Source organism: Pithys albifrons, chromosome 3, assembly GCF_047495875.1.
Source record: "Pithys albifrons albifrons isolate INPA30051 chromosome 3, PitAlb_v1, whole genome shotgun sequence".
In the NCBI taxonomy this organism is placed as follows: Eukaryota; Metazoa; Chordata; class Aves; order Passeriformes; family Thamnophilidae; genus Pithys; species Pithys albifrons.
In genome coordinates, this window is record NC_092460.1 from 38627992 (window position 1) to 38647899 (window position 19908).

Here is a 19908-nt window from a genome sequence, read left to right on the forward strand (position 1 = left end):
TATAATTTACCTGGACTCCTGTAAGGCCTTTGATAGACTCCCCCATTGCATTCTTACCTTATAACTGGAGAGATGTGGATGGAATACTAGATGGACAAGGAATCCTCAGGATGGTTGCATCCAAAGAGTTTTAGTTAACAGATCAATGTTAAAATGGAAACCAGTAATGAGTGATGTCCGTCAAGGTTGTGTACTGGGACAAACACTAATTAGTATCTTCATCAGTGCCCCAGACAGTGGGATCGAGTGTACACTCAGCAGGTTTGGAGATGACAGCAAACTGAGCAGTGCAGCTGAGGGAAGAGATGCCATACAGAGGGACCTTGACAGGCTTGAGGAGTGAGCCTGTGGGAATCTCATAAAATTCAACAAAGACAAGTGCAAATATATTAATATGTAGTTTGCTCACTATACGAAAACATCTTTGCACTGAAGACAGGTCAGGAAGGCCAGGTGGCCACATCAGTGGTATTTCTGTGTACTTTTACCCCAAGGCAATGAAAAAGATTTTACTAGATGGCAACTCTTGTCTTAACTGGGGGTGTGGAGATTTGCTTAAGTATGGCTAATCTGTGTTGCTTTTATTTATCTACCATTAATGTCATCATATGGGGTGAAAGTGGGTGTCTCCCACCAGTCTTCTTCCTTTCTCACTACAATTTGTTCAGTCCACGCCCTTATCTCTCCATTTTAGCAACAGGGATTGTCGTGGTCATGCTGTATGAAAACGTTCTGCCACACTGCTGAGTCCACAGTGCCTGATGTAAAGCAGATGTATAGGCAGCACTGCTGGATTTAAAAACTTTTAAAGTCTCAGGCCTCACTGAAGACTTGCTGGGGAAACCTTGGCCCGTGTTTAAAAAAACAGATGTGCACACAAAGCCACATACACACGCACTGACACACATTCTGTTATTCTGAAGGGACCAGTGTGTGCATTCTGTTGTCCACCAACCAGTGACCAGGTATACCCCTCACACAAATACCTGTGGTGTACCAGAAGTGCCACTTTGTGTTGGCCACAGCAGTACTTGAGCCCTTCTGCTGAAAGCTACACTGCTCATCTTCTGAAACTCTGTGGCAAAGAAATCTCCGTGGAGATGTTTTCCTTACCTGTGGCTGATGAAACAGTGCTTACCTTGGTGTCCAGTTGTCCATACAGCTCTGACTGGCCAGTCAGTGAGGTTTCATGAAGGACCGTTGCAGAAGCTCATAGCCCTGCATGAAAGCCAGGAGCAACTCATTGCTCTGACAATGATTATTTACCATTTTCCCATGTTACATGCTGTATTTGGTCATGTTCAGTAACTCTGTAGTAATCAGACAAGATGGAGCGGCAGCTTGGCAGCTGATTTAATTAAAACCACATTGCCTTTTTTTTTATTGCCTCTCACACATCATTAATATTCTGCCTAAGACGCGCCGGTAATCTAAAGATTGGAATCAGTTTCATTGTGCTCTTTCCGAGTTTGAATTCCCAGACACACAAACCTGGGAAAGAGTTATAAAGGGACAGGTAGTAGTTAGAAACTAATTTGATTACATTGAAATGGACCACTCATTTGTCCAAATAAATGCTTATTAAGGGACCAGTCTTTCAGGTTGCCTTTAAATGCCGTGTAGGCTTTGCTTTCATGGATATGACTGGGAATAGAATATATTTAGGATTTCCCAGGAATCAGGTCTTTGCTCTGCAGACTTCTGCTCATTCAAAATGTTGGTTATGCAAATATATTAAAAAGACTTGAGTAAATAACACTGCACCCTTTTTAACATGGTATATTGTTTAGGTATTAAGCAACAGTGTTGTATTGTCCCTTTTCTGAAGTGCCAGGTAAGATCCATTTCACGGTTAGTGTTAATGAGACTTCCCGGTCTGAGCATTCAGATGCCACTCTGGCAGTCACACTCCAGGATCAGAGGCTTTCACTGCTGGGACCGAAGCCCCTTCACCGCGGGCGGCTCCAGTGACCAGTGAGTCCCCGGTTGGCTCCCCACACACCCCACTCACACAGTCGGACCAGGTTTCCTTCCCCGTTCTGCCGCAGCAGAAGTCTGGTTCCATGAAGCCACTTATTCACGGCACAATAACACAGAAACAGCCCGAGCTGGTGCCTCCGAGGAGGACCCGCAACAGAAGAACCCCTGGGATTTTGTACCCTCACAATCTACTCACACTCAGGTCTCACTTTTCCTGCACTCCGGTCTCGACCCATCCCCGTGTCCATCCATTTGGCTGGCGTCACTATCTTGTTATCCCAAAGGTCGGCAGTTCACGGCCCCTTGTCTTGGGCTCCCACTCAGAGCTAAATCTGCATCTCAATCTGTAGTTTGCCAGCCAAGCTACCTGGACCAAATGTATTCTTCAACAACATTACATCAGCCAGCATATGCACTCGATTTACAACCAGATTACAAGGCAAAAAAATAAATCTAGCATTTAAAATTATACCCAGCAGTTTATTTAAACAGCGATTAACTTTCATCAACAGTCTGTGCACTTCTGTTTTCTTTAAGAAACCCTGCCACTCTCAATCACAGCTGCAAGCCTGCTACTCAGTGGCTTGAACTCAGCTTTACGGATAGTTCACAGCCAATTACCATACAGGTTTCTTATGTTAAAATTAAGGCAATCAGAGTCAACAACCGCTGCTGAATAAAGGTAAAAGCTTGAGAACATTTTGCATAACAGTCATCAGCATAGCTGATAGCTATTATAGTGTTCTTGTGCAGTAAGCCTATGCAGATACTATCTCTCTTGCCTGTCTGTTTCAACATGCATCTCATCTCATTTGCAGCCCTTTGCTTTAATTAGCTGAAGTCTTTGCTTCAGTCTTTCATATGTCAACCAGCCTGTGCACACTTTCATATTTTTAATCAGTAGCCTGTTGTCTTTGTCATTCACACTAGCATATAAATCTGCCCTTCTTATGATCCTCACTGCTTGGTAGAAGTCAAAACATGCTGTTTAATTTTCCTGTTCACTGATTTCCATTCGTTTCATGTTCAAATGCTGGCTCTTTTCCCCCTTTTGGGCTTGCTGTGAGCATTAAACTTACTGATAATATGCCAAAAGAACAGTTCTTTTCCCCTTTCATGCCCACAAATGGATCATCCTAACTCTCCCTGGGATGCCTACTTCAACAACGGTGCCCTGTACTTGTGTGCTCAGCCTATATGGGCTATCTGGATGGGACTTCGGTGGGCTGACAGAGGTTAGCTAACGATGGCTAATAAAACAGGTGCAAAACTTATGTGCTCTCCTAAGGTCGTGACCGGCTTCTTGCTGTTTCTTCTCTCTCTGTTTTTTTTTCTTTTTAAAATAATTTAATCTACTACAGCAGACTATTTTATTTCACCCATGACACAGCTGAAGACACCAAGACTTAAAAATAACTGGATGTAAAAGAATGAGAGGGTGACATGTGGCTCTCCACCAGTTTTCAAATTTTCTGGTTCACTGGGGGAGAATCTGAGGTTGTCTGTAGATGTCTGACAGGGGGAATGGCTGGTCCTGGCATCTGTGCCTGTGGCTGATCTGCCAGCTGAGCCTGGAGCATGTTCAGGATATCATCTAGCTTCTGGTCCATCTGCATGACCTGTTAAGGAATCAGAAAGCAGACAAACTGTCAGATGGTTGCATGTGCTTCTGGTGAGTGGCATTCATAGGCCAAAAGCTCTGGATGGATAAAGCCTGATAGGGTGCAGGGGCATCTGAGAACCACCAGCTCCTCTGAATTTGTCTAGCTTCCTTCTCTAGACCAAATGACACTATGAAGTCATAGGGGAAGGTGTAAAGCCATGTGAACTGGCAGCAGAAGGACAGGATGTTGCTGACCCAAGGACCTGACCACTTGAATCAACCATTTTGTTTCTCAGCCTTTTCCCAGGGTTGTTGATGATGCATCATGCAAGTATCTGCCCTGAAACTCTCTTTCACTCTTCAGTTTATTGTGAATGTTTTTTCCCAGTACCCCTCCCAGTCTTCACCACCCTTAGTTGTAGGACATCATGCTTTCCATTACTGTCTTGAGAAATGAAACAGCTCCTCTCCCTTCACATTGTAAATAGATACCATTTTGATACATGTTACAGTCAGAGATCCTACCAGATATGGTATTTATTCACAAGCCCTTTGAGGAGGACAGCCTACAAAACGCCACATAATGATACCAATGACTTCATTAAAAACAAGAACAACCATTCTATAGGAAGCTTGAGATGCTAATTCCTCCTCTCTTTTCTTTGCCTTTCAGCTGAAATTTCTCAGGTATAGTCCCTAGGTAGAGGAGTCTTTTCTAGCTGTTTTTATTATTAAGAAGGGAAAGGCCAATCTGGATTTTTAAAAGGACACTGCTCTCATACTTCCTACTGCTTTTTAAGAAATTCTGACCTTTTCTAGGAGCACACAGCAGGCATTATCCTGTTGCACTGGTAAGTCTTGCCTTCACTGCAAATGGCATCTCACTTGCCTTAGCATCACCCAGTGGGATAGGCTGGGGGCTGCTGACTGCTTTACTTTGCTCCAAAGGCAAAACTATGGCCAGCATCATGTAATCAACTGGGATTGCTTCTAATGATGCTTGAATACAGTGCAGCTTTGTGTTATAGATGAGCCCTAGAAAAATGAGCATTATGAAGAACATTGAATGGTTCACTTTATAGTTATCTGCCATGAAACTATGAGCCTCTGCAAACTGTGATCTGTCCCACTGGGTCTAATAAACTTTGATAGCAAACCTTTTAGAGTGATATCAGATCTAAACTGAGCTTTCATTAAAAAGGGAGACAGAGGGAATAAGAGAGAGAAGGATTCCAGTCTTTTTCCATTCAAAGATAACTTTGGAAATAGCCATTGGCAGCATGGACTGAAAGCTTAGCAGGCTGAGATTGCTTCAAAAACCAAGGTAAAGAAAATCACCTTATCCACTTTCGCCTCCTCTGTCTTTTCTCACTCCAAGTGTTGGCTCCCCTGGGGGCCCCTCAAAACTCAAGGTACCAGGAACTTATTCAAGTTATATCTTTTTTGGCAACCGTTGTTCTCTCCCATATACAACCTGCTGGGGGAAGGAGGACTGGAGTATCTCTCCTACATCATAGAGGGAGAGATGTGCTGGTCTCTTATCCATTTCTACTTTTATGAGTGCTCTCATGTAGTAGAGAAGACCCTTTCCCTGCCTCTGCTTTGGTATGGGTGCAGTGTGAGGCAGTGTTTTCAAGCCGCAAGAAGGGAGTATTTAGAACGTGGACTAGATAGCACAGACCTTTACTACAATTTCTGCCCAGGTGTTCAAGTGTGGGGCTGGCACTGCCTGAGAGTCAATCACCCACAGAAGCACGGACAGTGCTCTTGTATCAGGCACATCAGCTGCATATTCTACTCAGCATTAACTTGCTTTGGAGTCTGGAAGTCACTAGTGGTTTAAGGGTTAAGCAGCATGGAATTAATTTAAAAACCACAGCCTTTATTTTCTCCTCCATTCTTGAAAAGCCTGTTTGGCTGATGCTGGTAATGACTCAACAGAATCTTTCTTAAGCAGAAACATTGCTGCAGAGCAGAAACTAAAGCAGAACAAATTTATTGCAATAGAGTAAAAAGAGATGTACGCAAGGAAATGGGATCAGCTGGTTGAAAGATCTTTTGGGACGTTCTTTTGTGAGGTTTTGTTGATTTTGATCTGCACATTTGATCTTAGATAAGCTATGCCTGCATATTCCATATCACTTAAGCTTGCTTTATTTCTCTGTATTTTGCCAACTCAGTGAAAGAATGTGACAGGGAATAATTTTATATACTTTTCTTTCCAGGAGAAGAGGAGGGTGGAGAATGTAATATTCATTGTTGGGATGGGAAATGAGAAATTCGTACATAAGGGAGTAGATTCTGTCACACCTTCCACATGAGGATCAGCAAATATTTCCTGAATGTCAACAAATAAAACTCCTAAGAGCTCTTGTGTCAACTGTATACACATGAGGGTTTTAATGATAGTTTCTGCAAAAGTAAGATGTGGTCAGTGGCAGATCTCTTCTAATTCTTGGCTTTGTATTTTATACGCAGGCTCAAGCCACCACTTTCTGAATTCAGGTGCTCTAAAGTATGCCTTGCTTGCAAACATGCAACTAGATTAGTAAAATTTTACTCAGAAAGACAAATTCTTAAGCACCTTGTTGAATTGGAGTGTATTAAAAAAGGGTCAGATTTGGGAGGCTACTTAACTGTGATTAGGGAGTGACAAAAGAAGGGCTATGGACATTTCAAGATTTGACTGAAGTCAGTAGGATAACTTGCAGAGTTAGAAGAATTTTAGTATGGGTGAGGGGTTTTTTTTGCAGGAGGGTCCTCTTTTCGCCAGACCCACTTAGCAGTTATTGCTTTCCTTAAGCCCAAACAGGAAGAGTTGCTTGTTTGGAGTAACAAACCCAGGCAAGTGTGCTGACAAAGGGTTAAATTGAGCAACAGGTTTTTCAGATGAGTAAAGTGAGAAGCCATCCAGAGCTGGCTACAGAGTTTCCAGAGAGATGTGATAGGGCCCTAGAAGGCTTGGTGGAGACAGGTGAGTTTGGCAGCTGTCCATGGGCAAATGGCAACAAAACTTCTGTTCTCCCACACCACAATAGCACTCTGGAGATGATCTATAAAATTGTTAAAATGCTTTTATATCATTTCAACTGCCCTGTAGAAAAGGAGACTTGCAAAAGCAGTCTAAACTATTGCACTGTTGCTATTGGGACTGTGAGGTGAGCTGAAGGAGCGTTGAAATGTATATTCATTGTAACATCCCCTCAACACCTCTCCACACCCCCTTCCCCTCCTCCTCTCTCCCCCTCGCCCCCCCTCCCACCCCGGGAAAGGGGACTGGACTCCATGGTGACATGCAGAACTGTTAGACAAAGAAAATGCCCTGCAACCAGCTCCCGTGAGTCACAGCAAGCCATGAAGTCACTCAACCCATGGGACACAACATGTCCCTGCCCTTCACCTTGAGCACCAGGTTGTCTTTCAACATCTGTGTGCTGTTTGAGGATACTTTTGAGCCTCTGTTTGTGAAAGCTGGTGTTGCTTAAACATGTCTTTTTACTTTGTTTTTCTTCTGCTGCTGAAATGTCTTGTGGAGGACCCTAGGTATGGCAGCAGGATGGAGGAGGACGGCTGGATCCTCCTGGAGATTTGCCACATACTGGACAGATTCCTAACTTCCCTGAGAGCTTTTTTTTCTGACATGTTTTGCACACACAGACCGTAGACAAAATGCATGTGTGGAAAACTCTGTTGGAGTCTTCCCCAGACCTTTCACTTTAGGCCAGAAAGATCTCACCCCCCAAGTTTTAGCTATCTTTTTTTTTTATGATTTCCGGAGGCTGGGAAAGCCAGTATCAATTACATGGACAATATACTGAGTTGAACTCCAGAGGAGTAGCAGAAGGGGAAGATGGTCTGCTGGAGCACTGGAGTATCTGTAAACCCACAAACATGCTCATATGTTGCTAAGTCAGTGAAGCTTTGTATCAAAAGCTAAACCCCATAAATCAAATAAAGTTGCTGTCACCTCCTTAAGGCTCTGTTCTCTCCCTCCCTGGAGCAGTCCTACATGGGCTGATCAACATGGCTGAGCTGTACTGCCTTTGTGCAGTTGTCTCCATCATGTCTGGGCAGCTGGTACCAGGGATCCATCATGAAATGAAGGAGGGAGAGAAGACAGCTCAATTTCTGTTGCTAATCAAAATGTCATGGAGCAACAGCAAGTTCTGCTTTTGGTTAAGCTGGATTGACTTTGGCTTCCTGTTTGCCTCACTTGAGTGTAGAAAGCTATGAAGCTGTGCCTGTCCTGTGGGACAGCCCAAGGTGTCATAGCAGAAGCAGAGGATAGAAGAGGCACTTCGTGGTTGAGCCCCATCCCCTGCTATTGGAGCCACTGTATGATGGGTGCTTTGGTTCTGGATGCCTCACAAGACATCCAGACTTCTCCTTGACATGCAGCCCTCATCCTAAAACAAAGTGCAAACCTAAACACAGATGACCAGGAACCACCAAAGCCCAGTGGAACACAGGAGGTGAACAAGGACACTCCCAGGGTCTCTGCATTGTGTTGTGGTATTTTCTACCTGCCACCACAAAGTCAACCACATTTGGGGCCAGAGATGCTGTGGCCACGCAAGCACAGTATCCCGGCCCAGGGTTTCCAAACCACCAGAGTCCTCAGCTCAGCCCAGTGACCACTCCTTCTATAGAAGTGGCCTAATGCTGAGGTCTGGGGTTTACCACCATGCAGACCATTTCCTCTGTTTCCAGTCTTTGCTGCAGCTCCTGGCTCCCTAGGTAGCTATAATGAAGCAGGATCTACTCACTGCAGCTCTGACTTATAAACACCTGATTGTAGGGCTTTAACACCAACTACTTGGAAAAGAGTCATTTGAAGGGTAAGATTTATTTCGTATGGATAGAAGAGAGTATATGAACCTTAGTCTGCCTGCATGTACTTGTTTCTGAATATTCCCAGCTTGTTATTTGTGATAGGTCACCTAAGATCTAGTTTGTAGGAGAAAATGAAATTAATTTAGTAAAATCTGATGTGATTTAGTTGAACTAGTGCAATCCGTTTTATGGATGCTTCCATTCCTGACTCGTGCCATATTGATTTAGCCTAAACTCGTTATCCAGAAATTTGTGCCATTTCCTCACATTGACCAAGTCTGTCACACGATTTTTCTTCTCATTCCAGATGGTGGACTGATTTGATTAGATCCTGTAAAGCCTATGTTTAGCTTTATATGCACATCTGGTCTTGTAGCTTCTCTCTGCCTAGAGTTACACCCAATTATTCAAACTAATTGCCTATTGTACGGTTCGAAGCCTGAACTGTTTATATTAGGAATCGCTTTATTTTTTAGTATGTAGATTTACTGCCGTCCAGAGGCTGCTGATTCTAGGAAAGGAAATCTTTTCTCTACAGCATTTACAAAACTACCTCTCTCTCACCTTGCTTACCCTGTTAGAGAAATTTCACTGAGGTAAAAAGCTCAGTCCACTGACACTTTTTTCCCCTCAGCAAGGCAACAATACCAATGTTGATATAGCCTCTTGGTAGCTGTCTGTGAGGAAGCAAATGGCCACACCAGCCAGAAAGACTGCAACTAGCTCAGGGAGATTTCTCTTGTGAAAGGTGTGGCTCTAGTGTAGCCTCTGAGCCTGGTCCAAGAAAGTGCTTATGGATATGTAAGCTTGAAGCATGTGAAGAGTCTTGCTGAGTTCACCAAATATTTAAGTGCTTTGCTGGAGTGGAGCCAGAATGGTCAACAGTATGCAGGACTACACCTTTAGGATAAGCTTTTGAATTCTCCTGAAGTACTCCTATACACATATGCTCAGAAATGCATCTGCACTACCATTTTTCAAGTCTCTGAGGAGAAATAATTGTCATCTATCATGACATTCTTCTTGAAATTACTTTGACATTCATATTAACAGACAACTAGCAGTTTGTGTCTCTTAAACAACAAGAGGGCTTTGATGAACAGAATTCCATTAACTGATTGTTTTAGGGATGAGTTGGAACAGATTTGGAATTGGCCTCATTTCTAAAATGGTGCTGTATTCCCAAAGCAACATTGCCAGGTGGCATGTACATAGGGAAACATCTCACTGTGGTACGTCAGTGTCTTACAGCCAACTGTCAGAACTCCTTGCCCCAACACTGAGCCAAGCAGCTCCTCGTTTCATTCTGCTGAGGATGCAAACAGCACAGAAAGACCAGCTTCAGTCCATGGGAACTTTTGCCAGTAACCTCAAAGGTCAGGTGAACAGGTACATGAGTAGAAGCTAAATAAACTATCTTCCATGACAGCCTGTTGTTCTGGCAGACCCAATTCTTCATGAACACCAAAAAATATATAAACCACCAGACTGTCTTGTTTGACTTATTCCATGTACCCTTTAGCAGATATCAGTTGTTTATTTTCATTCCATGAAACTTATCTAGATAACTCCACAATTTTCCAGGCCTCCCTTCCTTTATCCCAAACATCCCCACCCATTCTTAGGTCAGGTGTTACAACCTTTGTTAGCCTAGAATACAGTAATCTTTATTTTAAGTATAGCTTCATTTATTTTGGTTTCCATCTACCTTTCCTGTTTAAATGAAAACACAAAGGTCTATCCCTCTTCACTTTGTTCCTGGGGTAGTTCCTGTCAGTACCCTTTCAATGAGCATTATTTTTTATATTTCCCATGCTACAGTTGCACTGATGAACCTCCACAGAACATGTGTCTGCAGTTGCTGCTTCTGGTGTAAGATGCTGCTTGCTTAATTACTAAGCAACTATCAAGAGTTGAGCCCTGGGTTTCTAAAGCAGGCCTGGTCAGCATGCAGATTATGTGTTACTGCTTTGGGGAAGGTGTGATTTATTTTTTAAAAAGGAATCCTCACTTCCTAAACAAATGAGGTTTAGCTGATGATGTATCTGTGTATATCTTGCCACAACAGCTTTGAAATAAGCTGGCCAACTTCAGATATTTGCCAGAGAGTCCTTAAAGATAAAAAGTTCAGACAGATTTCAGAAAGTCTGGCACTTGTACAGAAAACAGACATCCAAATTAGTGCCTCATTGAAGGAAGGGCAGAAGAGGAAGGTGAACTGTATTATTAGACCCCGGAGAATCCACACAGGATACCCTGACCACAGGAAAAGCTTTATTCAGCTCTTGCCCCTTATTAGCCTCGGATAATCAACCACAAAATACAGAGTCACAGGAAACCAGGCGGCATAATTTCTACTCCTCTCAGAAGTACTTGTTTCTGGCTGAAGAAATTCAAGTGATGCCACTCTTTGAGTGGACACAACGGTAACTTCCCACACCAACAGCACTCAGCTGCTGGCTGTGCTGGAACTTCTGTGAGAGATTGTCTCATTTTAGCTATGTGCATATGCACCTGTCTGTATTTGTGTCTGCAGCCTGTGCTTTGAAACGTTATGGGGTTTTTTCCCTGATTTTCCCCCAGTAGGTAAATTAGACTTTGCAGAACTCTCTATCTTCTGATTTACATACATAAATGTCTATTTTTATTGTTGCAGGACATTTTGTTCTTCACCCTCCTCCAGATCCTGCTTCTATCCTTCCTGTAATCTTTCCATCTCTCTTTGCGACATCGCTCTTCGGCCACACCCTGGATGACGCACTGCCATTTCTCGGCTCGTTGCACTGTGTGACTACAAGTCCTGCTGCAAAACCAACATGGAAAGAGACAACAGACAAAAATAACAAAGCCAGTCCAGCCTCAAAAGTGGATCTGCAGCCTCTGTGAGTCACACTGTAATTTCACAATAAAGTGACCTTGGAACTTATGCTCCAAGATGCTGATTAATTTAATTTTTAAATCTCTAAACAATACTGGAGAGAGACAAACAAGAGAAAGAAAAAGCAGCAGTGAATATTTAAATAGTGCCAAAGGAGCACTGAGAAAGAAGTGACCTAAGCCTTTCACTATATGGGTGCATTAACTCAGCATTTTAGATGGGTGTGATGAGCTTTGTGTTTGCATCTCACCTAACCCTTTGAAAAGATGGTGTCAAGCCTTCTGTGATCTGATTGTTTTGCCTTTACTTTGGCTTTCTGTAAGCTCAATTAAATCTTCTCTGTGAGAACATCATCTGAACCACACCAGCCTCATGGCTAGATAGGGTTCACCAGTTCTTGTAACCGGGAGGACACTTTGAACTGTGAGGCAGCTGGTTGTTTCTTTTCAGTTTAGTTGCAAGGATTACTTGCTGATACTGAAATCAGTGGGAGAATTTCCTTAATCCAGCCCTACTAACCTGAAATCTACTTCAGGTAGCATCTAATTACCATAGCTGATGAATTGTGTATGACAAGGTAACATTCATATGCCTTATCACACGTGTTGATACACAACAGCCCTCCATCAACAGTCACACACACACACACACACACACACACAGAGACAGAGTCTTGCTTCAAATTATCAGTCCATCTTTACTTATAGATTGGCAAGAAAGGGGTAGTGAGAGAGAGAGAGGGAGTGTTGTTATTGGGAGGACCATAGGCATTATGGTGATGGCAATCTAGATAGTAAGACATGTCGATACTAGAAAAGTTCCAGGCAGTTCTTGTAGGACTCAACCAGGACCTCATAAACCCAAGATCTAGTCCACACCCCAGCACAGCCTTCTTGAATTGACAACAAGTCACTTCTTGGATGAGCCTCTGACCACATGAATCAAATAATCAGCTATTTTTTCAAAAAATCTGCCATTTCTTATCTTTCTGACATGAAATCACTTGAAATTGGATAGGTTTGAAGACACAGACCTACAAAAGGTAAGGGTAAGAGTAATCTAATATGGGGGCTGAAATACTGGCTGCAGACAGGAAGAAGCTGTATTGAAAAAAGAAGATCAGTCCCTGTTGGAGGAGGACAGGAGGAGAAAAGGTGGTGGTGGTCCTTTGCCTTTCCTAACATTGGCTCTTTGAAGATTGACATGGACATGGCAGAACAAGGCTGGAAGTGTGGCATGGTGGTCATGCCAGAAAGAAAAAGATAATCAGGAAACAAAAGAATGATTGTCTGGAGATCAGAGGTGACACTGGGAGACCACTGTCTGGGCCTCTATTTTCAGCTCTGGGAAACAATCATCACACCATTTTAGCCAAACCCTGTAGCAAAAATAAGGGTTGATCTGTGAGCAGATTTGTGCTGGCGTCAGAAAAACCAAGCCACCAACATGCCTTTCATTGTTTGAAGGCAACCTGTGCCTGGGCCCTCATATGGTGCACCCTGTAGAAGTTAACTCGTAAGAGTCTTGGACAGTGAATACTGTACCTTTGTGCTGTGAGCTGTTGAATGGGGTGAATGAAAACTTCTGCACTTATTTCTCATCTGTTTGGCATGGGACAAGTCTCTAGGGTCACCTTTATATAACATGTTCACTGAAACTCTCACACCCTTTGAAGGATGCCGTAAGACTTGCATAACCCACACAAGGCAACCTCAGGAAGAAGCTACAGAAGCATAATGTGGCGTTACGTATTTAAATAGTGAGGATTACAAAACACCATTCTTTCCTCATTAAAACACAGAAACCCAAAGCAAGTAAAATATTATCAGACAGTGCTGATTGAAGGTAGTGTGGCAATTCTTGATTCTTACTGACTCAACCATGCTCAGCCATTTGGTTTTAGCCTGTCTGGCTTATCTGTCATTTGATGGATTTTATTAGCTTGCTTTTGTATACCAAGCCTGATTATTAGCACTGTCACATGCAAATTTTTAATGAGTTCTTGAAAAAGTCACGGTAGATGGGTGAACTCTGGACTGCCTTGTCCAGTTTTGTGGCCACAGTGACCTGATGTTGAGACTGTCTGCCTGTCTGTTCTGTAATACCAAGCCACAGCATTCTGTCCTAGATTAGCAAAAGCCACAGGCACAAATGGTGCAGGAAAAACAACTGTACAGCAAGAAATGGTTCATGATTTGAGCTGAGATTGCTTGACACCTGAAAGGGTCTGAGCAATAAGTGGGGTGTGACAGCATAAATCAGTGCATAAACTGGCTATAGCTACAGTACTGTACAGTACTGGATTTGCCTTTTTCTCCTTCCCAGGCTAGAGAATTTATTGCATAATACATTCTGTAGCTAAAGAGTTGTCCATGGGCATTTAAAACACTGAGTGAGAAGACTGAGCAAAGCATTTTCCAAATCCAAGAATCTCAATGGTGGACATTTTCCATTTCTTTTGTACTTGAAAAATAAGCAAGAATTTTGAAAAATCAGCATGGCTGCATCCCCAGGGGAGACTGAAATAAAGCATTAATTAAAGTAAAGAAAGGGAGGTGTCTTATTTGAACTCTGCTGAGTTAGATGGATTACCTATGAAAGCTAGCATTGACAGGACAGCTGTAAGAAGAAGCCTGTGGCAGAAGTATGGGTGTCTTATACAAACAACAGGAGACAGGGCGGGAGATGCAAAGCCATAATTGCCAGATAAATTTCTTCATCGTGAGGCATATGCTAAGTCAGCAGAAACCTGCTTCAATTTTCTGTTGCAAGCCACTGTGCTGTTAATTAAGGGGAAAAAAAAGTCAGGTATGCCTACTATCTCGTTTACAGCTCTTTAGCCTTATACTTCAGGGAGTACTGCTGGGGAGAAGGCTGTTATGTATATACTTTTCTCTAGCATGTTTCTTCTTTTTCATATATCATTGCAGAGAAAAAGTACAGCAATAAAAAGGGACATGTGTTAACATGAACATGGAGGTATAGGAATATGAGAATGAGATTTCACTGTCCCAGCATTTAGTAACATAACTTAAACTAGTCCTGCAGTTTAATTAAGATTTTGGGTTACTGGCTTTGTTGAGGTTCTAGAGGTAGAACTGGGAAGCCATGGCACAACTGTCTGCCACAAGGGAAAGCATATATTTTTCAGGTCAATAAGCTCAAAACCAGTAATAAAATAGGAGTAAACTAAAATTTATTAATAAAATAGGTACCAGTTGGGACTACTGAGAACCCCCCAGATTTATTTGCTTAGCATCATATCTACTTATAATAAAATCATAGAATCGTTAAGGTGGGAAAAGACTTCTAAGTTCATCCAACTTTGATTTACTTTTATTCACCCTGAACCATGACTTTGATTTACTGACTCAGTATAATCTATATGTCTAAGCCATATTTAAAAATTCCTGGGTTACTTGTTCTGCAGTGTTTCTTGTCCCTTCAGAGTAGGCTTGTTTAACTCCATATGGAACTAGTCTTTAGTGAGAAGGAAAATAAGATTTTTTTGCTAATTAGTTTCTGTAGAAATCTTTCATTTCTGTGTTTCGATACATAATAAAAATGCCAGCTGTGATTGGGTGCTTGCCTTCTTGCACCCGTAGAGTAAACCAAAAATGACCATCACCATGAAACCATGACATTAAGCTCTGATTTTTGCTACCTGGCCACTGTGCTTGGCTTCCCTCACCGCATGCCCAGCCTTGAAACTGGGATGAAAGAATGTGCTTAAGCCCTGCTGCTGCTGAAAGGGTGGCTGCACCCTTCTGCCCTCCCTGTGCTACAGAGCTCCACAGTCCAGCCTTGGCTGGACTCAGGTAAAACCCAGGACAGCTGTGCAGCACAGCAAGGACTACCCATGTTGCCTCCAGTCTGAATCTCAAGGCCATGGATGCCTCCTCTTCCATGATTAAATTACTCTTACTGCTTGCAGGTAACACAGGAACAGAGGGAAAAAGCAAAAGCCCTAAATGAAGAGGGTCTTATATTGGACTCCAGCTAAGGAACTGTGCACCCCACAAAAAAATGGGGTTCCTCAGTTTTCTTTCCCTTGCCTCTGGTATAGTCAGCTGAAATGTCCATGGTAAGGTTCACAATTGCTTTTTTTCTAGTAATTTGAGCTAAGGTTTTTATTACTGTTAATAAGAACATGGATTTTCTATCCTGTAAAAAGATTAAAAAAAATTCTTCAGATCTCCAGACTGTGCTAAACCTGGGTAAAAGCAAGTAACTTCTTTGCCATGCAATCTCATTTTTTCCCTTTATTATTTGCTAAAGATTTGCAGAAGACAAAAATCACCGTGAAATTTAATTTTGAAAACATTGAAATACCTCCATTCAAATCTTCATTTGTTTTTACTTATTATTCCTGAAAAGTTCATCAAAATCTCTTGAAATACAGCAGATCCTGCAAATTTTGTCAGGGAAGACACATTTTGATGTAAAAGCTCCTGCCAGCTCTAGTTCAAACACTTGTGACTTATATGCCAAAAGCACATGTGGTCTTGCCAGACAGCATGGGAGCCTCAGGAGCTAGCCTTGCTCCCACAGCCTGTGAAGTCTGGGAGAACTGCAAGCCAGGAGACAGGAGGTCTCTACTTCCTGAGTTGTTGGAAGTCATGGTAGGTGCACTAGGCCATAGCACTAGAATGAACAGGTTCAATTTGGTGTTCCGCTTCTCTCCTGGTGATGGAGGGGATGTCCACATCTCTCCCCAGGCCAGAGCTTTGCTGCTGCTCTTTATCACAGGCACAGAGTGGAAGTAGCTTGTTTCAAAATAGTTTTGTATGATGTATTTATGGGCAACCAGCTATTTACAAAGCTCTTCTATACCGTGGTAGCCTCAGGTGGAGCCCCACGTACACCTACTCTGGATGAACACCAGACATGGTGCTCATGAGTGGATCTTCACAGGCAGCTGGGGAAGATTAAATCCTCTTGTTAGCCACAGGGCAGCATGATATGGCAATTAGTATGTTAAGGAGAGCTGAGAGTTCTGTAATGAAACAAAAAACTTTGCTGGCCCCCAAATTCTGAGAAGGTTCAAGAATCTTTCAGTAAAAGTGAATGGAGCCTTGGCAGGTGTAAAATTTCAAGCAGGAACCATTAAAAACAGCCTGATTTGTGCATGATTTTGAGCCTATAGCCACACTTGTCAATTTAGGAGCTTTTCTTTGGCTTTTTTGCATAGAAATCAAAAACACAATATAGACTCAGCAGGAAGGAACCGATGCAAACTGAAAACTGCTGAGTTTTGCACTGCTCTAATTATAATCTCTTCACAGTCCTGGGTTTATTTATTATTGTTTGTACTATGGTAGCAGCACAGGGTTCCAATCAGCTTTGGGCTGTACAGTGGTAGGTGTTGTAATGGCAGAAGGAGGCAGGATCCTCAGCCTGAAAAGTATATAATCTAAACAAACAAAACAGATAAAGAATGAGGGAAATACATAAAACACATAAACAGAGTGATCAGAGGGTGTTGCAAGACAATGCTTTTCTTTGCTTCTCTCTCACAGACACATAAAATTGTGTATATTTACCCTGTAAACTATTTCGGGTCAGGGCTGCATTTTCCAAATGCTCAGGGAGATGGGATGAAAGAAACGTGTGGGGAAATGAAGATGCTGGGAGGAGCAGCAGGACTAGCAGCCCACAGGGCTTTCACGCTGTATTTCGGCAGTGAGGATGGGAATGGGGGAGGGGGAAGGTGACAGGAGGACAGAGGAGGAGACGGACTGCACTCCTTAGCTTGGGTCAGGTCAGAAAACCCACTGTTGTAGGCACTAGGACAACCTGGGACAAGTCACCAGACCACTCCATGCTGCAGTTTCCTCTAGGGTTGAGCAGGGCTAAAAATATGTCCCTTTATGGATAACTCTTCCTCGGAGTAAACTGCTTTAAGGTATCCAGGTGAAAGGTGCTAGAGGAATGCAAAGATTTATTTTTCATAGACCTCCTCACATATTCTTTTCACTGCCAAGTCAAGCCTGATGCCAGGAATTTTAGGGATGCATACATCTCCCTCACTCTCTCTCTATATGAATATAAAAATACATTTATGAAAGAGGCCAAGGTATATTTTTTTCAGAATAAAGCCTTAAGTTAGATTTCCTAAACCTATATAGAAGATCTGAAATGAACAGCCTGATTTAAAGTCAGGACACTTCTTTAGAACTGAGTTCAGGAGACTAGCTGTAAGCTCTTACTTGAAACTCTTCCAGCTAGCTGGAAATTTCATATCCTAAAAGAAGTTTCTAATAACTGGTTTTGTTTTTTATTTTTTTTTCTTCTAGGATTTAGGTGAAGGTTTGGGCCTGTTATTTTATCCCAGTTATTCACCATTCTGCAACTATTAATTAAAACAAACAGCTCTCTGAATCTATTTCTCACAATGGGGAAGATTTATATCTTGAAACTGAAGCTTGTTTTTTCACTGCATCTATTTTCTACACTGCATAAACATCCAAGTTTGTTATTGCAGCAATCACCAGCATGAGCTCTCAGAGCTCCTTGCCAGGCTTGTGATATTTATTGTTTGTTAAGCTCCAGCTCCTGGAGTGAAGTGATTAGATGAGAACCCCAGCTTTCAGTTAAACAAAAAAAAAAAAGATGTAACTTTGAGACAAATGGGAAAACCTGAGCAGAATGTAGAGACAAGGGTTCAAACATCAGAAAGGCAGGCAAAAAAGAAAACCCCACATGTATTATTATTTTTAAGGCCTAAGGACACTTAAACCAACCTCCCCTTTATAATTTGGAAGAGGGGGGCTGACTCATGGCTTTTGGCTGCCAAGGCATGGCCATGGCGGGGGTTACTCATTGCCTTAGAGCTGCCCAGAGGTTTCTCATTGAGGGGCTGCTCATCCCTCTGCTGAGCTGCATGTGTTTGTATTGCTGGGTGCTGGGATCCAGTCATTTCTATTTTTTTTTTAATTTTTCCTTTTAAAACAACTTTACTAAGACATTTGTTTGTGAAAATATCCTGCACAAGGAATTATACCGATTTGGCAACTAGAAACAACAGGTCAATTCTTGATCTATTTCAAATCTGAGAGAATCCCTTTAGCTTTCACAAAAAGAAGAAAACCAGAACTATTCAAAAGTCTCAGCTGCCAAATAGTAAGTCTATAACAATGTAAAGCAAATGTAAATATTATATGATGAAATGCATTTTTTAAAAAAGCCCTCTTTTCTCAGCAGTCGGGTGGGATTTATATACAATGGGAATATTCATTCCTGAAGATAAATCCAGCCTATGAAACAAACCCTACTTATCATGGTCTAAAATATCTATTTTATATGACACAGCAACAGAGTTGTCACCTTCGCCTTGGGAAAAACTCATTCAGCCTCCTGATTTATGAAGGCTGTACTTCTTACTGCTCTACTCCCTGCTTCACCATGCCTACAAACCCTCTGGGGAGAGGAGAAAAATACATTTGCAGGGCAGAAACCTAGCTATTCCCAGTGTGACTGAGGGGCATTAATAACAGAAAGCCAATGCAGAGAGTGCAACAAAAACACACAAGCAGAAGAAAATCAAGAATATTTGTGCATGGCAAAATAGCCATACAAGGTCCTGGTTTAAAATGTGAAAGGGTACATTGTTCACCTAGCTATAAATGGGAGCTGGGCACACAAATGGGGTTCCGTAGCCAGCTCTGGATGAACCCTGAGCCCACCTGTGCTGCTTGCAGGCATGGGAGTGAGCATGGAGAACAACCCGCTCTGCTTTCACTGTTACAGCCCTGAGGAAATATTCTGTTGACACTCAAGGTAATGCCATGGTGGATTTTACCCTATTTCTTTTCCACATGGTGGAATCTAGGCTGGACATACTGGTATGACTTCTGAATGATGCACCTGCTTAGGGGAGCTTGGGAGTATGGGAAGATGATACCAAAGCTTTGCACAAAACCTCTCGAGAGTAGTTACAGGTGGATCACACTGTCCTCATTTTTCACTGCAAAGAAAGCAGAGGAAATAACAAATGCCCCTTGACTTTCCTACTCCCTCGTAATGGGTCCCTGCTGCAGAAGGTGCACTTGCAGATGCCTACAACAATGTTGTGCAAGCCAGGATAATATTCAGCTCATTGCTGCTGGAAGTTCTCCCTCCCTTGTCCGGCTCTGTAAATGACAGGCAGAGTGGGTCCCAGATGAGGCAGCACAGAGGAATGTGGCCTGTTCAGCTGATTGAATGTACAACCTATAGCCATGCTGCAGTTTATATGGTTTACATTTATTCATTTACATGGGTACAATTCACGCCTCTCTTTAGGATGCAGTTAAACCTCACTTCTAATTCAAAGTGTGGCTTCAGGAATACAGCCAGCTATAGACCAGCAAAAGATGCAGACAGTTACAGCTCAGAAGAGAGATAAATCATCTTTCTCAGGAGTGAATAAATGCCAGGAGACCCTGAAATCCCACTGTTTACCAGAGACCCTTGCTTTCTGAATGTGGATATCTACTGGGGCTGGGGTTATGCTTGCAATAATGAACTGGTATTGTCCTCTCTGTTTCAGACATACTTTGTGAGCTGGTGGAAGACAAATGTTGGACACACTAGTACTGTCAGCTGCTCCAGTACACTTCAGGAACATCACTCT

The 19908-nt window shown here is 42.5% G+C and overlaps 1 protein-coding gene across 1 annotated transcript in view; it reads right to left on the bottom strand.

The window, feature by feature from the left end:
• Positions 1-2478: 2478 nt before the first annotated feature.
• LOC139670141 (potassium voltage-gated channel subfamily KQT member 1-like) overlaps positions 2479-19908 on the bottom strand; it is a 490265-nt gene continuing 472835 nt past the window's right edge. The window contains exon 17 of the mRNA XM_071551440.1: positions 2479-3599. Coding sequence (XP_071407541.1) covers positions 3444-3599 — 156 coding nt within the window. The 3' untranslated portion in view covers positions 2479-3443. The remainder of the gene's footprint in view (positions 3600-19908) is intronic.